The 13,077-nt window shown below is 32.8% G+C and overlaps 1 protein-coding gene across 1 annotated transcript; it reads left to right on the top strand.

Annotated features, from left to right (window-relative positions):
* Window positions 1–1,909: 1,909 nt before the first annotated feature.
* LOC105780931 (UDP-glycosyltransferase 83A1) lies at window positions 1,910–3,639 on the top strand. The gene is made up of 2 exons (XM_012605472.2): window positions 1,910–2,467; window positions 2,556–3,639. The coding sequence occupies exons 1-2, from the start codon at window positions 1,987–1,989 to the stop codon at window positions 3,446–3,448; spliced, it is 1,374 nt and encodes a 457-aa protein (XP_012460926.1). The 5' UTR covers window positions 1,910–1,986; the 3' UTR covers window positions 3,449–3,639.
* Window positions 3,640–13,077: the final 9,438 nt, after the last annotated feature.

The following is a 13,077-nucleotide window of genomic DNA, read 5'->3' as shown; positions in this document are numbered from 1 at the left end:
TAAACACACGAGTCGTATGCAAATATTTTAGAATTTATATAAAACAAATAATTTATATATCAAATTTTATATAAAATTTTTAACATAATTATAACACAACGAAACGTATGGTGTAAATGAATTATGAACTCATTGTCACACCATTTATTCACCAATTATTGTCTCATAATAATAAACAACTTTATTTTGTATTGATATAAGGACTATTTTGGCCTTTCAATTAAAAGAATTATTTTAATTTTTAGTTTTTAAATTTATATTTTCTTATCAAATCACTCCAAAATAAACAAAAAAAAGTAATGTTTGTTAATTTTGTGGCGTGACATATATGTGGGTTATAATATAGATGACATATTAACATATAATTTTAAAATTTTAAATGTTAAAAATATTTTATAAATAATATTAATAATTAAAATATATTTTTGAATTTTTAAAATTAAAATTAATTAAATGCTGACGTGTCATCCATGTGTATGCAACGTTAGAAAAGTTATAAAAAGGTTAATGTTTCCATTCATTTTGAGGTGATTTGATAAAAAACGAGTAAAAAAAAAAAGATATTATGCTATTTGTATTTACATAAATTTCGTTGAAGGCCTGCTAATTGAATCATATGCAAAAGTTGGATCAACTAAAAATGAAAGAAATGTCGTTTAATGTTTGTAAGACTCTAAAATTGGAAATAAAACACCCCAATAATGCACGATGATTCCCAGGAAGAAGCACCCAAGTCATTGAAAATGAAAACACAAATTTTGTTTTGTTTAATTTGCAAAAAAGAAAATAAATAAATTAATATTTTTATCCAAAGTTCATTGTTAATGGCCAAATTATGAAATGATTAATACCATTTTTTTTTGCAAACAAACGATGTAGAATTATTAACAAATATTTTTAGGATGTTTTTGTCCTTTTTTATATATTTATATAAAATTTTAAAAATACATATAATGAAATTGGGTAAACTATATAGTTTCTCACCTAACTTTCATAAATTTTTATATTGGGAATTAAAAATTAAAAAATTGTATTTTAGAGACGCTAGTAATAACCGTTTCCATTGTGATCTCCTACTATTAATTCAATGTTCATTTTAATCACCCAAATTTTTATCTTTTAATTTCCTTCCTTTTTAGGATTAATTTTATTTTTCCCAGTAAAAGAAAAAAACTTGAACTTTTATGAGAAAAACTTATATTTTTATAAGAAAAGTCAAGCTATCTCTTTAATTTCCTTTTTTATTTTTTTATTTTTTAAATTAATTTAGTTTTTAACTAAAAGGAAAAATCCTAAGATTTTACAAACCAAATTACCTTTTAATTTCCTCCTTTTAAAATTAATTTTAGTTTTTTTCGATAAAAAGTGAAAAACTTGGGTTTTACAGAAAATTACATAGGTTTTACAGGAAATTATTTAATTTAATTTTTTCTAGTAAAAGAAGGAAAAGCTTTGATTTTTACATGAAAAAGACGGGTTTTACAGGAAATTGACTTATAGGAAAAAAAACTTAAATTTCATCCCTGCAGCTAAATAATTCAATTATAGTAAAATCTCAGGATTTTTTCTGGAAAAAATAAAATTAATTCTAAAAAAAGGAAAATGAGTGGCTCAAATAAAATTTTACTAAAGTTAAGTGGTTAAAATGAGTGCAAAATAACATTGTCTAACCTCAAGTTACTGGTGGATGACTAAAATGAAAATGGTTGAAAATAGTCGTGCTTAAAATGAATTTTTCTTATTTTCGATACCCAAAATAAAAACTTATGAAATTTGAGTGACTACCTACGTAGTTTATCCAATGAAATTTAAACCTAAAAAATCATGAAACTCAATATGTTTTTAACATTTTAACCAAAGCATAATTTGATATTGATATATATATTTATAAATTACAACCCCTATTGGGGATCACCAAAATCTCTCTATAAAACCAACATAATCTTTAGTCCAAAGTCTTGTATAAAGAGAATTAGAAAGCACAAAATGGGCAATCCTCATATTCTAGCAATACCATATCCAGCACAAGGCCATGTAATTCCTCTAATGGAGCTCTCTCATAACTTGGTTAGCCATGGATTCAAAATCACCTTTGTCAACACGGATTTCAATCACAAGAGAGTGAAGGATGCATTCGGCAACAAGGTTGATGGAGAGGGCTCAATTCGTCTGGTTTCGATCCCCGACGGCATGGAACCCGATGAGGATAGGAAGCAATTAGGGAAGTTAACCGATGGAATCAGCAAAGTGATGCCCTTGGAGCTGAAGAAGCTGGTGAAGAAGATTAATGGATCTGAAGATAATAAGATCAGTTGTGTCATAGCTGATGTGAACATGGGATGGGCACTTGACATTGCTGCAGAGTTTGAAATACCTGGAGTTGCTTTCTGGCCTGCTTCCGCCATGCTTTTGGCCTTGCTTTTTAGCACCGATAAGTTGCTTGATGATCAAGTCATTGATAAACATGGTGAATATATATAGCAATCAAGTTATTGATTCATTCCTGAGATATTTGATTCATTGACCAACATTGTTTGAAATTTTTTATTTTGCAGGAACTCCAATCAATGGAGAAAATATGATTCAACTGTACCCAAACACACCTGCAATGCACCCTAACAACTTTTTGTGGGTTTGTCTTGGTGATTTCACCGCACAAAAGACTATATTCGAGTTTGCTATGAGAAACAACAAAGCTGTTGAAAATGTTGAGTGGCTAATCTGCAACACAACTTTCGACCTTGAACCAGGAGCACTTAGCTTAATCCCTGAGATCCTACCCATTGGTCCACTCTCAGCAACCAACCAGCTTGGACCCTTGACCGGAAGTTTTTGGCCTGAGGATGCAACCTGTTTGAAATGGCTCGACCAACAGCCTCCAGGCTCAGTCATATATGTAGCATTTGGTAGCTTCACGGTTTTTGACCCAATCCAGTTCCAAGAACTGGCTCTCGGTCTGGAACTCTCAAACAGGCCATTTCTATGGGTTGTTAGACCAGATAGCACTGAAGGGACTCAATGTGATGAACTTTACCCTATAGGGTTCAAAGCGAGAGTTGCAGGTCGAGGGAAAATGGTGGGATGGGCAGCCCAACGAGCCGTTCTAGCTCATCCATCCATTGCTTGCTTCATCAGCCACTGTGGTTGGAACTCCACCGTTGAAGGTCTCAGCAATGGGATCCCTTTCCTTTGCTGGCCCTACTTTGCTGATCAGTTCATTAACGAAACCTACATTTGTGACATTTGGAAGATTGGATTAAGCTTCAACAGAGATGAAAGAGGGATCATTACAAGAGAAGAGATTAAGGGTAAGGTTGAGCAATTGGTAGATGATGAAAGATTCAAAGCTAAAGCACTACAACTCAAGGGATCGGTGATGAACAGTGTTAGCGAAAATGGTAGCTCCAACAGGATTTTCAACAACTTCATTGAATGGATGAAATCATAGACATGTTTTCACTTCACTTTATGCACTATTTTACTTGTTTTTAATTCTCCATTTTCTACGAACAAATGTAAGAATCAAATAAGGAACCAATGTATGTTCTATCGAAAAGAACCAACGTATGGACTTCCAACTTCGGTTTAATCAATTTAAACTGATTGGTTCATTTATTAAAATGAATATTTTAAAAATAAGTTTAATTATAAATATTTTAAATACAATAAAAATATAATATAAATAAAATAAATTTTCAATTATTTATTAGATTGACCAATCAATGCAAGACTCTTCCGACACTCTCGGCATCAAGTTCATTTATTTAGCATAAATCATGTTATTTTAAGAAAAGAAACATGCTTATTCGTGCTCAAAGTTACGTCCTCTTTACTGTTGCAATATAAATATTAATTAAACTAAAACTCAATCGAAATTCATATTATGTAATAACATTAAAATTTTATCAGTTTACATCATTTTGTTAACATTCATTATCCATTTATTAAACTTTTTTAAAGATAATAGGTTTTGTTATTCAAAATATTTTTAAAAAAAAACTTAGTATAATAAAAAATCTTATAGAATAATTTAATAATTAATTGAATTCTTAATTGAAAATAAGTAATCAATTAAGCTCTTAAGTCGTACGTTTTCATAATAGCTTTTGACGTTGTTAACTTTGTGCTAGCCACTTTGATGACATGACAGATAATGTGTAAGATTTTTTTTTTTCACGACCAGAATATATTTGAGCATCTATTTTGTCAAGAGTGCATTTTTCTTAGTAATTTTACAATTTTTTTATAATTAAAAAAAACTGATACTTTATAAAAAAAGAAAAGGAAATTTTACTAGTATGGGTTTCTCTTTCCCTCGGAAATTTGGAATCCAAAACTCACTAATCACGCTCAACTCGCCTCTCTGTTCTTCCACATTTTCGAACTCACTTTCTTCCAACTAATTATCTTTTGCGTTCGTGTATTTTCTCTTTTATGGGAGTTTAATTGGGTGAGATTTTGGTACAGAATAAAATATTAAAAATTGATAAAAAGTTCTACGCCCAATTGATAGGCCGATTTAAAAATGAGTTTAAACTTTTGCTTAAGACATAATAATATAATATATCAAAATACTAAAAATATTAAAATAAATATTTTCTAATAAATTAAAAATATTTTTAAAAATCTTTATACTTAAATAATACTAAATAGGTGTAACTTAATAAGCAAATGCTTCTAAAATAATAGCAAATTTAACAATAAAACAAGAGTTATACAATGTCCAAACAATAACAACAAAATAGTATCAACATAATAGTGAAATGGCAACAAAATAGTGGCAAAACAACAAGTTTTTTTTTTTGCAAAGTCGGGCCAAGCCTGAGCCCAGAAAACCTTACTCAAGACCCTGCCCGTTTTCTAAACAAGCCTTTTTTTTTCAAGTTTAGTTTTCGAGCTTATATTTTTGCCCAAACACTTCCACTTTTTGAGCGGACCGGCCCATGGATAAGTCTAATATCGGATACTTCACAACATGTTGGGTTGAATGTATTAACCATTCAAATTCAACCCTTATTTGGTAGAGTTCACTGTTTCATTTCTTTTGTTGATTTTTATCGTTGAATTTATTATTCTTTATTCTAGGATTTTTTCTGGAGTTACCAAATAACTATTAAGTGACTCTACCTCTAATAAGTTATATACTTTTATAAAATTTAAAATGCAATTTCATCCTGCTATTGACCTTTATTTTTATGTTTTTCAAAAGGCCTACATTAAAATTTTAATACTTTTTGAGGGAAACAATAATTTATCATATTTTAACTTAAAATTTTATAAAATTTTGAGAGCCTGAAGAAGCAATTTTCCATTTTAGAGGATAGCCTCGCCACCCCCTCCCTTCGACCCCAGTGGCGAAGCCCAGGGGGTTGGTAGGGCCCTTGGCCCCCATAAAATGAAAAAAAAATTCATTTAGACCTTTTATAATTTATAAAATTTTAAATTAGTAATAGTAAATGTACGAGCCCAATTTTACCCCGGGGCCCAAAACCTACCCAATACCCGAATAATCCATTACAGGCCTAAAACCCAAACCTACCTAAACCTACCCAACTAACCCAATACCCAAAACCCAAACCAACTAGACCTAACCCAACAAACACAAATAACAGGCCCAAAAAATTAAAAAACCCAGCAGCCAAAACACCCCAACCCATTTTCAGCAAAAAACAGTGACCCTAACCCTAGGTACGCTGCACCTAGGGTCGTCCACTTGCTCTGCCACCGCCGCAGCCACATGCCCACCTGCCCACCTGTTTCGTCAAGACCTGAAAACACGCAACAGCAGCAGAAGCAACAGATGGAAAAGAAAAATGGCAGTTTAAAATAATTGTAAAATGTTCAAATCGAATATAAAAGAAGGGCTAGATCTCCTTTGTAACTTTCTACGAAATTTTGAAGAAAAAGAAATAAAAACAGAAAAAAAGGTGATTGTCGATTTCGATTTAAGGGTTTCTTTTTATTTTTATTTTAAAAATATATATACGAAAATAAAGGAAAAGAGGTTTTTTTACCGTTTATCGTCGTCGCCGGATCATTTGAGGCCAAGAGGTACGTCGGGGAGCATTTGAGGCCAAGAGGTACGTCGGGGAGCAAAAGGGGGAATTATTTTTGCTCCCTTGTTGCAGTACTGCAGTAATGGCCGCTTCTTGCCAGTGGCCAAACCACTGGCCGGTTTATAGGGAGAAGAGAGGTTTTGAGAGAGAAATCTGGTTTTTTTTAGAGAATGAGATAAATGAGTTTTTTGAAATTTTTTTGGCTTAAATAGCCCAAACAAAACAACGTTGTTTTGGCCGACGTCCTTAAGCCCCAAAACGGCGTCGTTTTGCCCTTAACCTAGATTTCAACCTGACTCTCCTGGAGGATCCGCGTGTTTTCGACGGAAGTGCTAATTGCACCTTTAGCCCTTCCGCTTTTTAATGTTTTTTAATTAAGTTTTTTTATTTTCTTAATTTTACCCCGTAAATTGTTGCGCTTACAATTTGGGCCTTATTTGAACGACGCTGTTTTGGAAGAGAAAGGAAAATTTCCCTTTTAGTCCCTCCTTTTTATTTCACGCGTTCAAATTAGTCCATTTCTTTTTTATTTATTTCGAATCCACCCCAAATTTCTGTCTTTTAGTTCGATTTAGTCCTTTATACTTGCTATTTTTTAATTAATTAATATTATTATTATTACTATTATTATTGCTATTATTTATATATTTCTATTTATATTTATGTATCGGGTTTAAAGATATTTTGGTTTTCCCATATATTTTTATTTATTTACTTATATCTTTTTATAATTTTTAAATTTTAGATTAATTCACTATTTTGTTATTAATATTATTATTTACTTCTTATTATTTTTATTTTAATTTCAAACTTTGTTATATGTATACGTACATATATATTTTTACATTTATAATTTTATTTATTTTATTTATTGTTATTATTTATTTATTTATTTACGTGCCCATTATTATTTTAAAAACGTTTTAATTCTATTAATTTATTTACTTGTTATTATATAATTGATTTGTCTCTTTTATTTATTTATCTTAATTTTGTTGTTGTTCGTATTATTTTTACTTATATTATCATATTTGTTATTCCGTTATACATATTAACACCATACATCAAAAGGAAAATTTTTCTAAATAAGGCAATATTTTGCGTTTGGAAATTTGAGAAAACGTGCCCTAACGTGCTGGGTTTCGATTTCTCGTTTGACCAAATAGCCAAATACCCTCTTAAAATTTCAAAGTATGAGTTTTGGAAACCGTAAGGTGATCTTGGTTTCGAGAGTTTAAAGTATCGTATCCTAACGTGCTGGATGTGATATTCTTTCGGAACAAGAGAATCCTAAATTCTAACCCATATTATTCGAAAGTTTTTTAGGATCGTATTTTTAAAATTCTTCAAAGTTTTCAATCTTCGACACTAAGACACTAATTAATCAACTAGGTACCAAATTTTGGGCGTTACGAGGGTGCTAACCCTTCCTCATACTTAACCGACTCCCGAACCTATTTTTCTGAATTTCGTGGACCAAAATCGTTATTTTAATAAAATCAAATCGTTTATTAAAAATAACTACTTTTTGAGGTGGCCTGATCACGCCTTATCAAAAATGATTGGTGGTGACTCTCATATTCATTTTCATTTTCAAAATCCAAGTCGACCCCGTTTTACAAAAAAAAATGATGTCAACAGTAAAATTACACTTTGGCTCAAAAAATTTTTTTGATTTAATCGTTTAAAAATTATAAAAATATAGATTATTAAAATGGTGAAATTGTATTTTTACTATTATAAAAATATACAATTTAATTCTGACCCAAAAAAATTTTCTGGCTTCGCCACTGTTCGCCCCTATACATTGGGGATACAGGAGTGGGTGGGGGCCACTGCCTTCCTTAACTTTTTAGAAATTTACATAGCATCCCCTTTAACATCAACTTTATTACATTAAACCCCCCAAAATATTTAAATTTTTCCCTCCTTAAACCTCCCCAAAAAACACCAACCCCTTTAATTTTATTCATATTTCAAACCATAAATATATATATGTATACTTTAATTATTGAATAATTATATATGAAATTTAATAGTAAAAAAAATGCAGTCGACAATGCTAATATAAATTTGACAGAAATAAAATAATTCATGATGGGAGCCATCAATCGTATGTAAAAGACTAACTTTGGAGAGGCGAGTTGGTTTGGAGAGGCGGAGACCACTTGAACCCTCCTAGTACAAGATTAACTTTGATGCGGCTTACCTTTCCAGATCAAACAAATCTTGTTCAGGGTTAGTTGCCCGTAATACAGATGGTAAGATAATGGGTTCAAGAACAATTATTAATGATAGCATGTCTCTAGGCAGTTCAGATGGGGTTAGATCTGGGTCTCAGTAAGGTCGTGATTGAAGGAGATAATCTTTCGATGATAAAAAAGCTACATGTACGAGTGATTAAAAGATCAGTGTTGAGTGCCTATATAATCAACGCAAAGAAAACCAGTGAAGATTTTGTTGGATGTATGTTTAGGCATGTAATAAGAAATGAAAATGAACTGGTCCACATTCTTGCTAAAGAGGGTTTGCGAAGGGAGGAAAATTCTTATCTGTTGGAGAGGGTGCCTTCATATACAATAGTAGCGACGTAGATGGACAATCGGCGAATAGATCAGGCTTCTCTTAGTGTCTGAGGCTTGGGAAAGATGAAGAGATAAGGAAGTCTCAAATTTTTTACCTGGAAAGAGACATTTTATTTTCTACAGTATCCCCTGGTTTTGTTGTTTCAAATGCCTTAATAGAGGGATGGGGCAGCTCCTTTATTATTGACTGGGTTATTTACAGGAAATAGTGAATGGTTTAATTTATTTATTTTTTATGTTGGTTACTGTGTTGCCGTTTCATATGGTTGAAATTTTGTAAACCCTTTATTTTTCTATTATTCTAATCCAAGAATTTTTCCAAAAAAAAAAAATTTGCCCCCTCGAAATCATATTTCTAGATCTAAAATAGCCTTTCTTCCAACTGAAAGGAACAAACTCAGGTTTTCTAAGGCTTCATTTGGTTTGGCTTTTACAGCCAGTGAGGTGCAATTGAGAGGAAAAAATGGTGCCAATCTCACTTGCTATGTCTTTGTTTGGTTCACAAGTCACAGGTGAGATTGCATCTCCACCACACTTTCGATTAAAAATCATTGGTGATTTCAAAGAAGAATGGAGGTGCAGTTAGCTATTGGTACTTTAACTCTCCAAAAATACCCTTTCTTTAACTCTCCAAAAATACCCTTTCTTTAACTCTCCATATATTTCCTCCTCCTACCGTGCTTCTCCTTCTTCAATTTGTGCAACCAGTTCACTTCACAAAACTCCAGGTAAGTCATTCATCTCCTTCTTCAAGCTTCTGCTGCAACTTCTGCCATTTTCAACCATGTTTGGTTGTGGTTGTGGTAGTGGACTTTTGTGGACTTTTCAACCATTTTCAACTTTTGCCACTACCGATCTTCTGCAACTTATGCCCTTTCTTTGTAACAAAGGTGCACCGGAAACTTGAAGAAGATGATACAGATATTAGCCAAACAAAGAGTATGTTAGCTGATGGGCCATGAACCAATTCTTCTACATCTGTTGCTGATCTTTATCCAGTTAATTTGACTTCTGGATATTGGCAGAATACAGATTCAACAAAGTAGAGAAAGAAAAATATAATTCTCTTGTTTGGTTTTTCCCCAGAAAATTCGTATTCCTTTGAAACCAAGGAATTTGAGATTCTAAATTCCTTTCTCTGTACCGGTTGTGGTAGGTACAAATAGAAAATTTAAAGAGAAAGGTGCTTAATATATGTAAAAATAAATCATATATGTATATTAATATGTATATTAATAGAAAATTTAAAGAGAAAGGTGCTTAATAGAAAATTTATTAATATGTATATTAATATATGTAAAAATAACTTTTTCGAAAAATATTAATAAATAATTTAAATTAATTATATAATTTATTAAAATATTAGAAGATACATTTTAATATTTTATTAAATGAATTTATAAATTCACATATTTTAATAATTTTAAAAAAGTAAAATAATTTAAAAAACTTTTATTATATATCAATTCTAATATGATGTCTTTAATAGTCATTTCTTATTCTTGTATCACCGCTACAGTTGCGTTTGAATCCAAACACACACTCCACCATTGTTTCTAATCTCACCGCTATAGTATCCAATCTCACTGGCCGCTACAATAATTAATCTCACCGTCACCGCTGTTTTTAACCTCACCGAAGCTAAACACACCGCCCATCCAAACTAAGCATAAGTAGATGAAACTCACACTTCATTTATTGAAATCGAAGTACTATATACTAGGTCCTATATACTAGGTCTTATTGAAATAGAAATAAAAAAAAAACCTGACATTGACTAATTCAAACAATTCCTCCTTAAATTGTTCTGCATACTTGTAGTCAGTTTACTTCTATTCCTTCACACATTCCCAGTTTCTTTCTAAGCTTCTCAAAACTCTCCAGCTTCAATGTATTGGTCATGATTTCTGCTGTTTGTTCCTCCGTTCGACAATGAACAAGCTTTTACTATACCATGCTCTTGGGGTTGTTTAAGACCATACAATGCCTTCTTCAACCTGTAGACTTTATGCTCTTCCCCTTCTTTTTCAAAGCCACGTGGTTGATCAACAAAAACCTCCTTCACCAACTCTCCATGAAGGAAATCACTTTTAACATCAAGTTGATAAATGCTCCAACCTTTCTGTGCAGCCATTGCAATCACCATTCAGATTGTATCCCATTTCGCAACCAGTGCAAAAATTTCATTGTAATCAACTTATTATTTCTAAGCATATCCCTTCGCCACCAAGCATGCTTTGTGTTTGTCAACCTTACCAAGTTCATTTAACTTGGTTTAAAACACCCATTTTACTCTGATCTTCTTTGCACCAGCTGGCAATTCCACCAATTCCCATGTTCCATTTTTCTCAATGGCTTGAATCTCAAGTTCCATAGCTTCAAGCCATTTTTCACTTCCAGCAGCCTCTTCAAAAGTGATTGGGTCTAGCGTGGTCTATAGAACCAAGTTGTTTCCTTCTTCATCTTCATCAGAAAGGCCTAATCCTGGGCCACTCACTTAATCTTTTTGCCACTCCGGAGCTCTTCTAGTCCTCCCTTAAACCGCGAGTGATGTGTTCAGACTCGGTTGTGATCCATTTGGAGAAGTTTAAACTTCTTCCTCCATATTTGGTTCTTCTTCACCTGCATCATCTTCAAAACAATTATCACTATCCTCAAAAATATTATCTCCCCATTCTAGCTTTCTATTTTTTCCCTCTGAATTTTAACTCTAATCCCAGCATCTATCTTCTTTAAATACAACATCGCGGCTTATCACAATATGTTTAGAGACTGGATCATACAACTGGTAAGCCTTGGACCATTGCTCACACAAAAAAAACACAACTATAGCTCTTGTCATCTAACTTTGTGCTTCTTTGTTCAGGTATGTGTACATGAGCAACACACCCAAATACTCGAAAATAGACCACAGATGGTGTAACATTGCTCCATGCCTCCTCTGGTGCTTTTCCATTCACGACTACTATCAAGTTTCTGTCCATCACATGGGTACTCCATTGAACTGCTTCTGGCCAGAATTCCCTTGGAACCCTTTTCTCAAACAACATACTTTGTACTGAATTCATAATGGTTTGATTCCTCCTCTCTACTACCCCATTTTGTTGCGGGGTGTAGGCTGCAGTTAGCTGTCTACAAATAATATTCTCCAAAAAAATTATTAAATTCATGAGAGGTGAACTCTCCACCCATATCTTTGCGTAAACATGCTAGAAGCTCACCACTTTCCTTCTCAACATATTTTTTAAAATTTTGAAATATTCCAAATGTCTCCGATTTTTCACATAAGTAATAAACCCAAACCTTACAACTAAAATCATCAATAAAGCTGAGTAAATACCTTTTCTCGCTTATTGAGACCGGTCTGATAGGTCCACAAATATCAAAATGAACCAGCTACAACTTTCTTGATGCTCTTCATGAACTCTTCTTTGACATCTCCTCCCTATGTTGCTTTCCAACCAGACAGTGAGTACAAACTTTGTTTGGAATGGTGATTGTTGGTAAGTCACGAACTAACTTCTAGGACTGCATTGTTCGTAAACTTTTGTAGTTAAAATGACTGAACCTGCAATGCCATAGGTGAGAAACATCTTCTGTAATAGTTTGAAAGCATGATGAAATAAGTGGCTTCAAGTATGTGCTTGGTAAAACAATTGCTGGAAGCACAACATTCGTTTTCTGGGCATTCTCATTGTCACCATGAGCCCTCTTTGTAGATGATATAACTTGCACTCTTCTCCCTGAACCACAATATCAATTCCTTTCTCCTGGAATTGTCCCATGCTAAGCAAATTATTCTTTAGTCCTGGAACAAAATAAACTTTAGAAAATATCTGTTTGGTACCTCCAATCTCCAATATTACACTTCATTTTCCCATAACTGCCATTTTTGTATCATTTCCGAGTTTGACTATGTGTCGAAAACTTTGATCAATATGTGAAAACCATTTCTTGTTTCCACACGTATGATTCAAACATCCCAAATCAAAGAACCACACACTATCTTGTTTTGAATCTTGTATCTCCACAAATGACATTAAGAGCAGCTCTTCCTGTTCACCCAGTTCCACAAAGTTGCCTTTACTCTCCCATCTTGGACATTCATACAGGAAATGCCCCAATTTGTGGCATTTATAGCACTCCACCAGAGCTTTGTCAAATGATCTTCCTCTACCTCTTCTATGTCCTCTATATGCACATGTCATCTACCTCCAAGCGTTTCATCTCTTACAACAACTTTTAAAGCCTGACCTTCTTCTCTATCCATCCTCTTAAACTTTTGTTCACGTACAGACAAGGAACTTTGTAACTCATCAATCGACATAGTACGCGTATATTTTTCCTTTTCGATGGATACCACCACATAGGTGAATCGTTCTGTCAAGGTCCTTAAAATATTCTCTACGATCATAGAGTCAGGCATGGTCTCTCCG

Source organism: Gossypium raimondii, chromosome 4 (assembly GCF_025698545.1).
Source record: "Gossypium raimondii isolate GPD5lz chromosome 4, ASM2569854v1, whole genome shotgun sequence".
Lineage (NCBI taxonomy): Eukaryota > Viridiplantae > Streptophyta > Magnoliopsida > Malvales > Malvaceae > Gossypium > Gossypium raimondii.
Note: the sequence above shows the minus strand (reverse complement) of the source record. Positions and strands in the feature narration are given on the sequence as shown.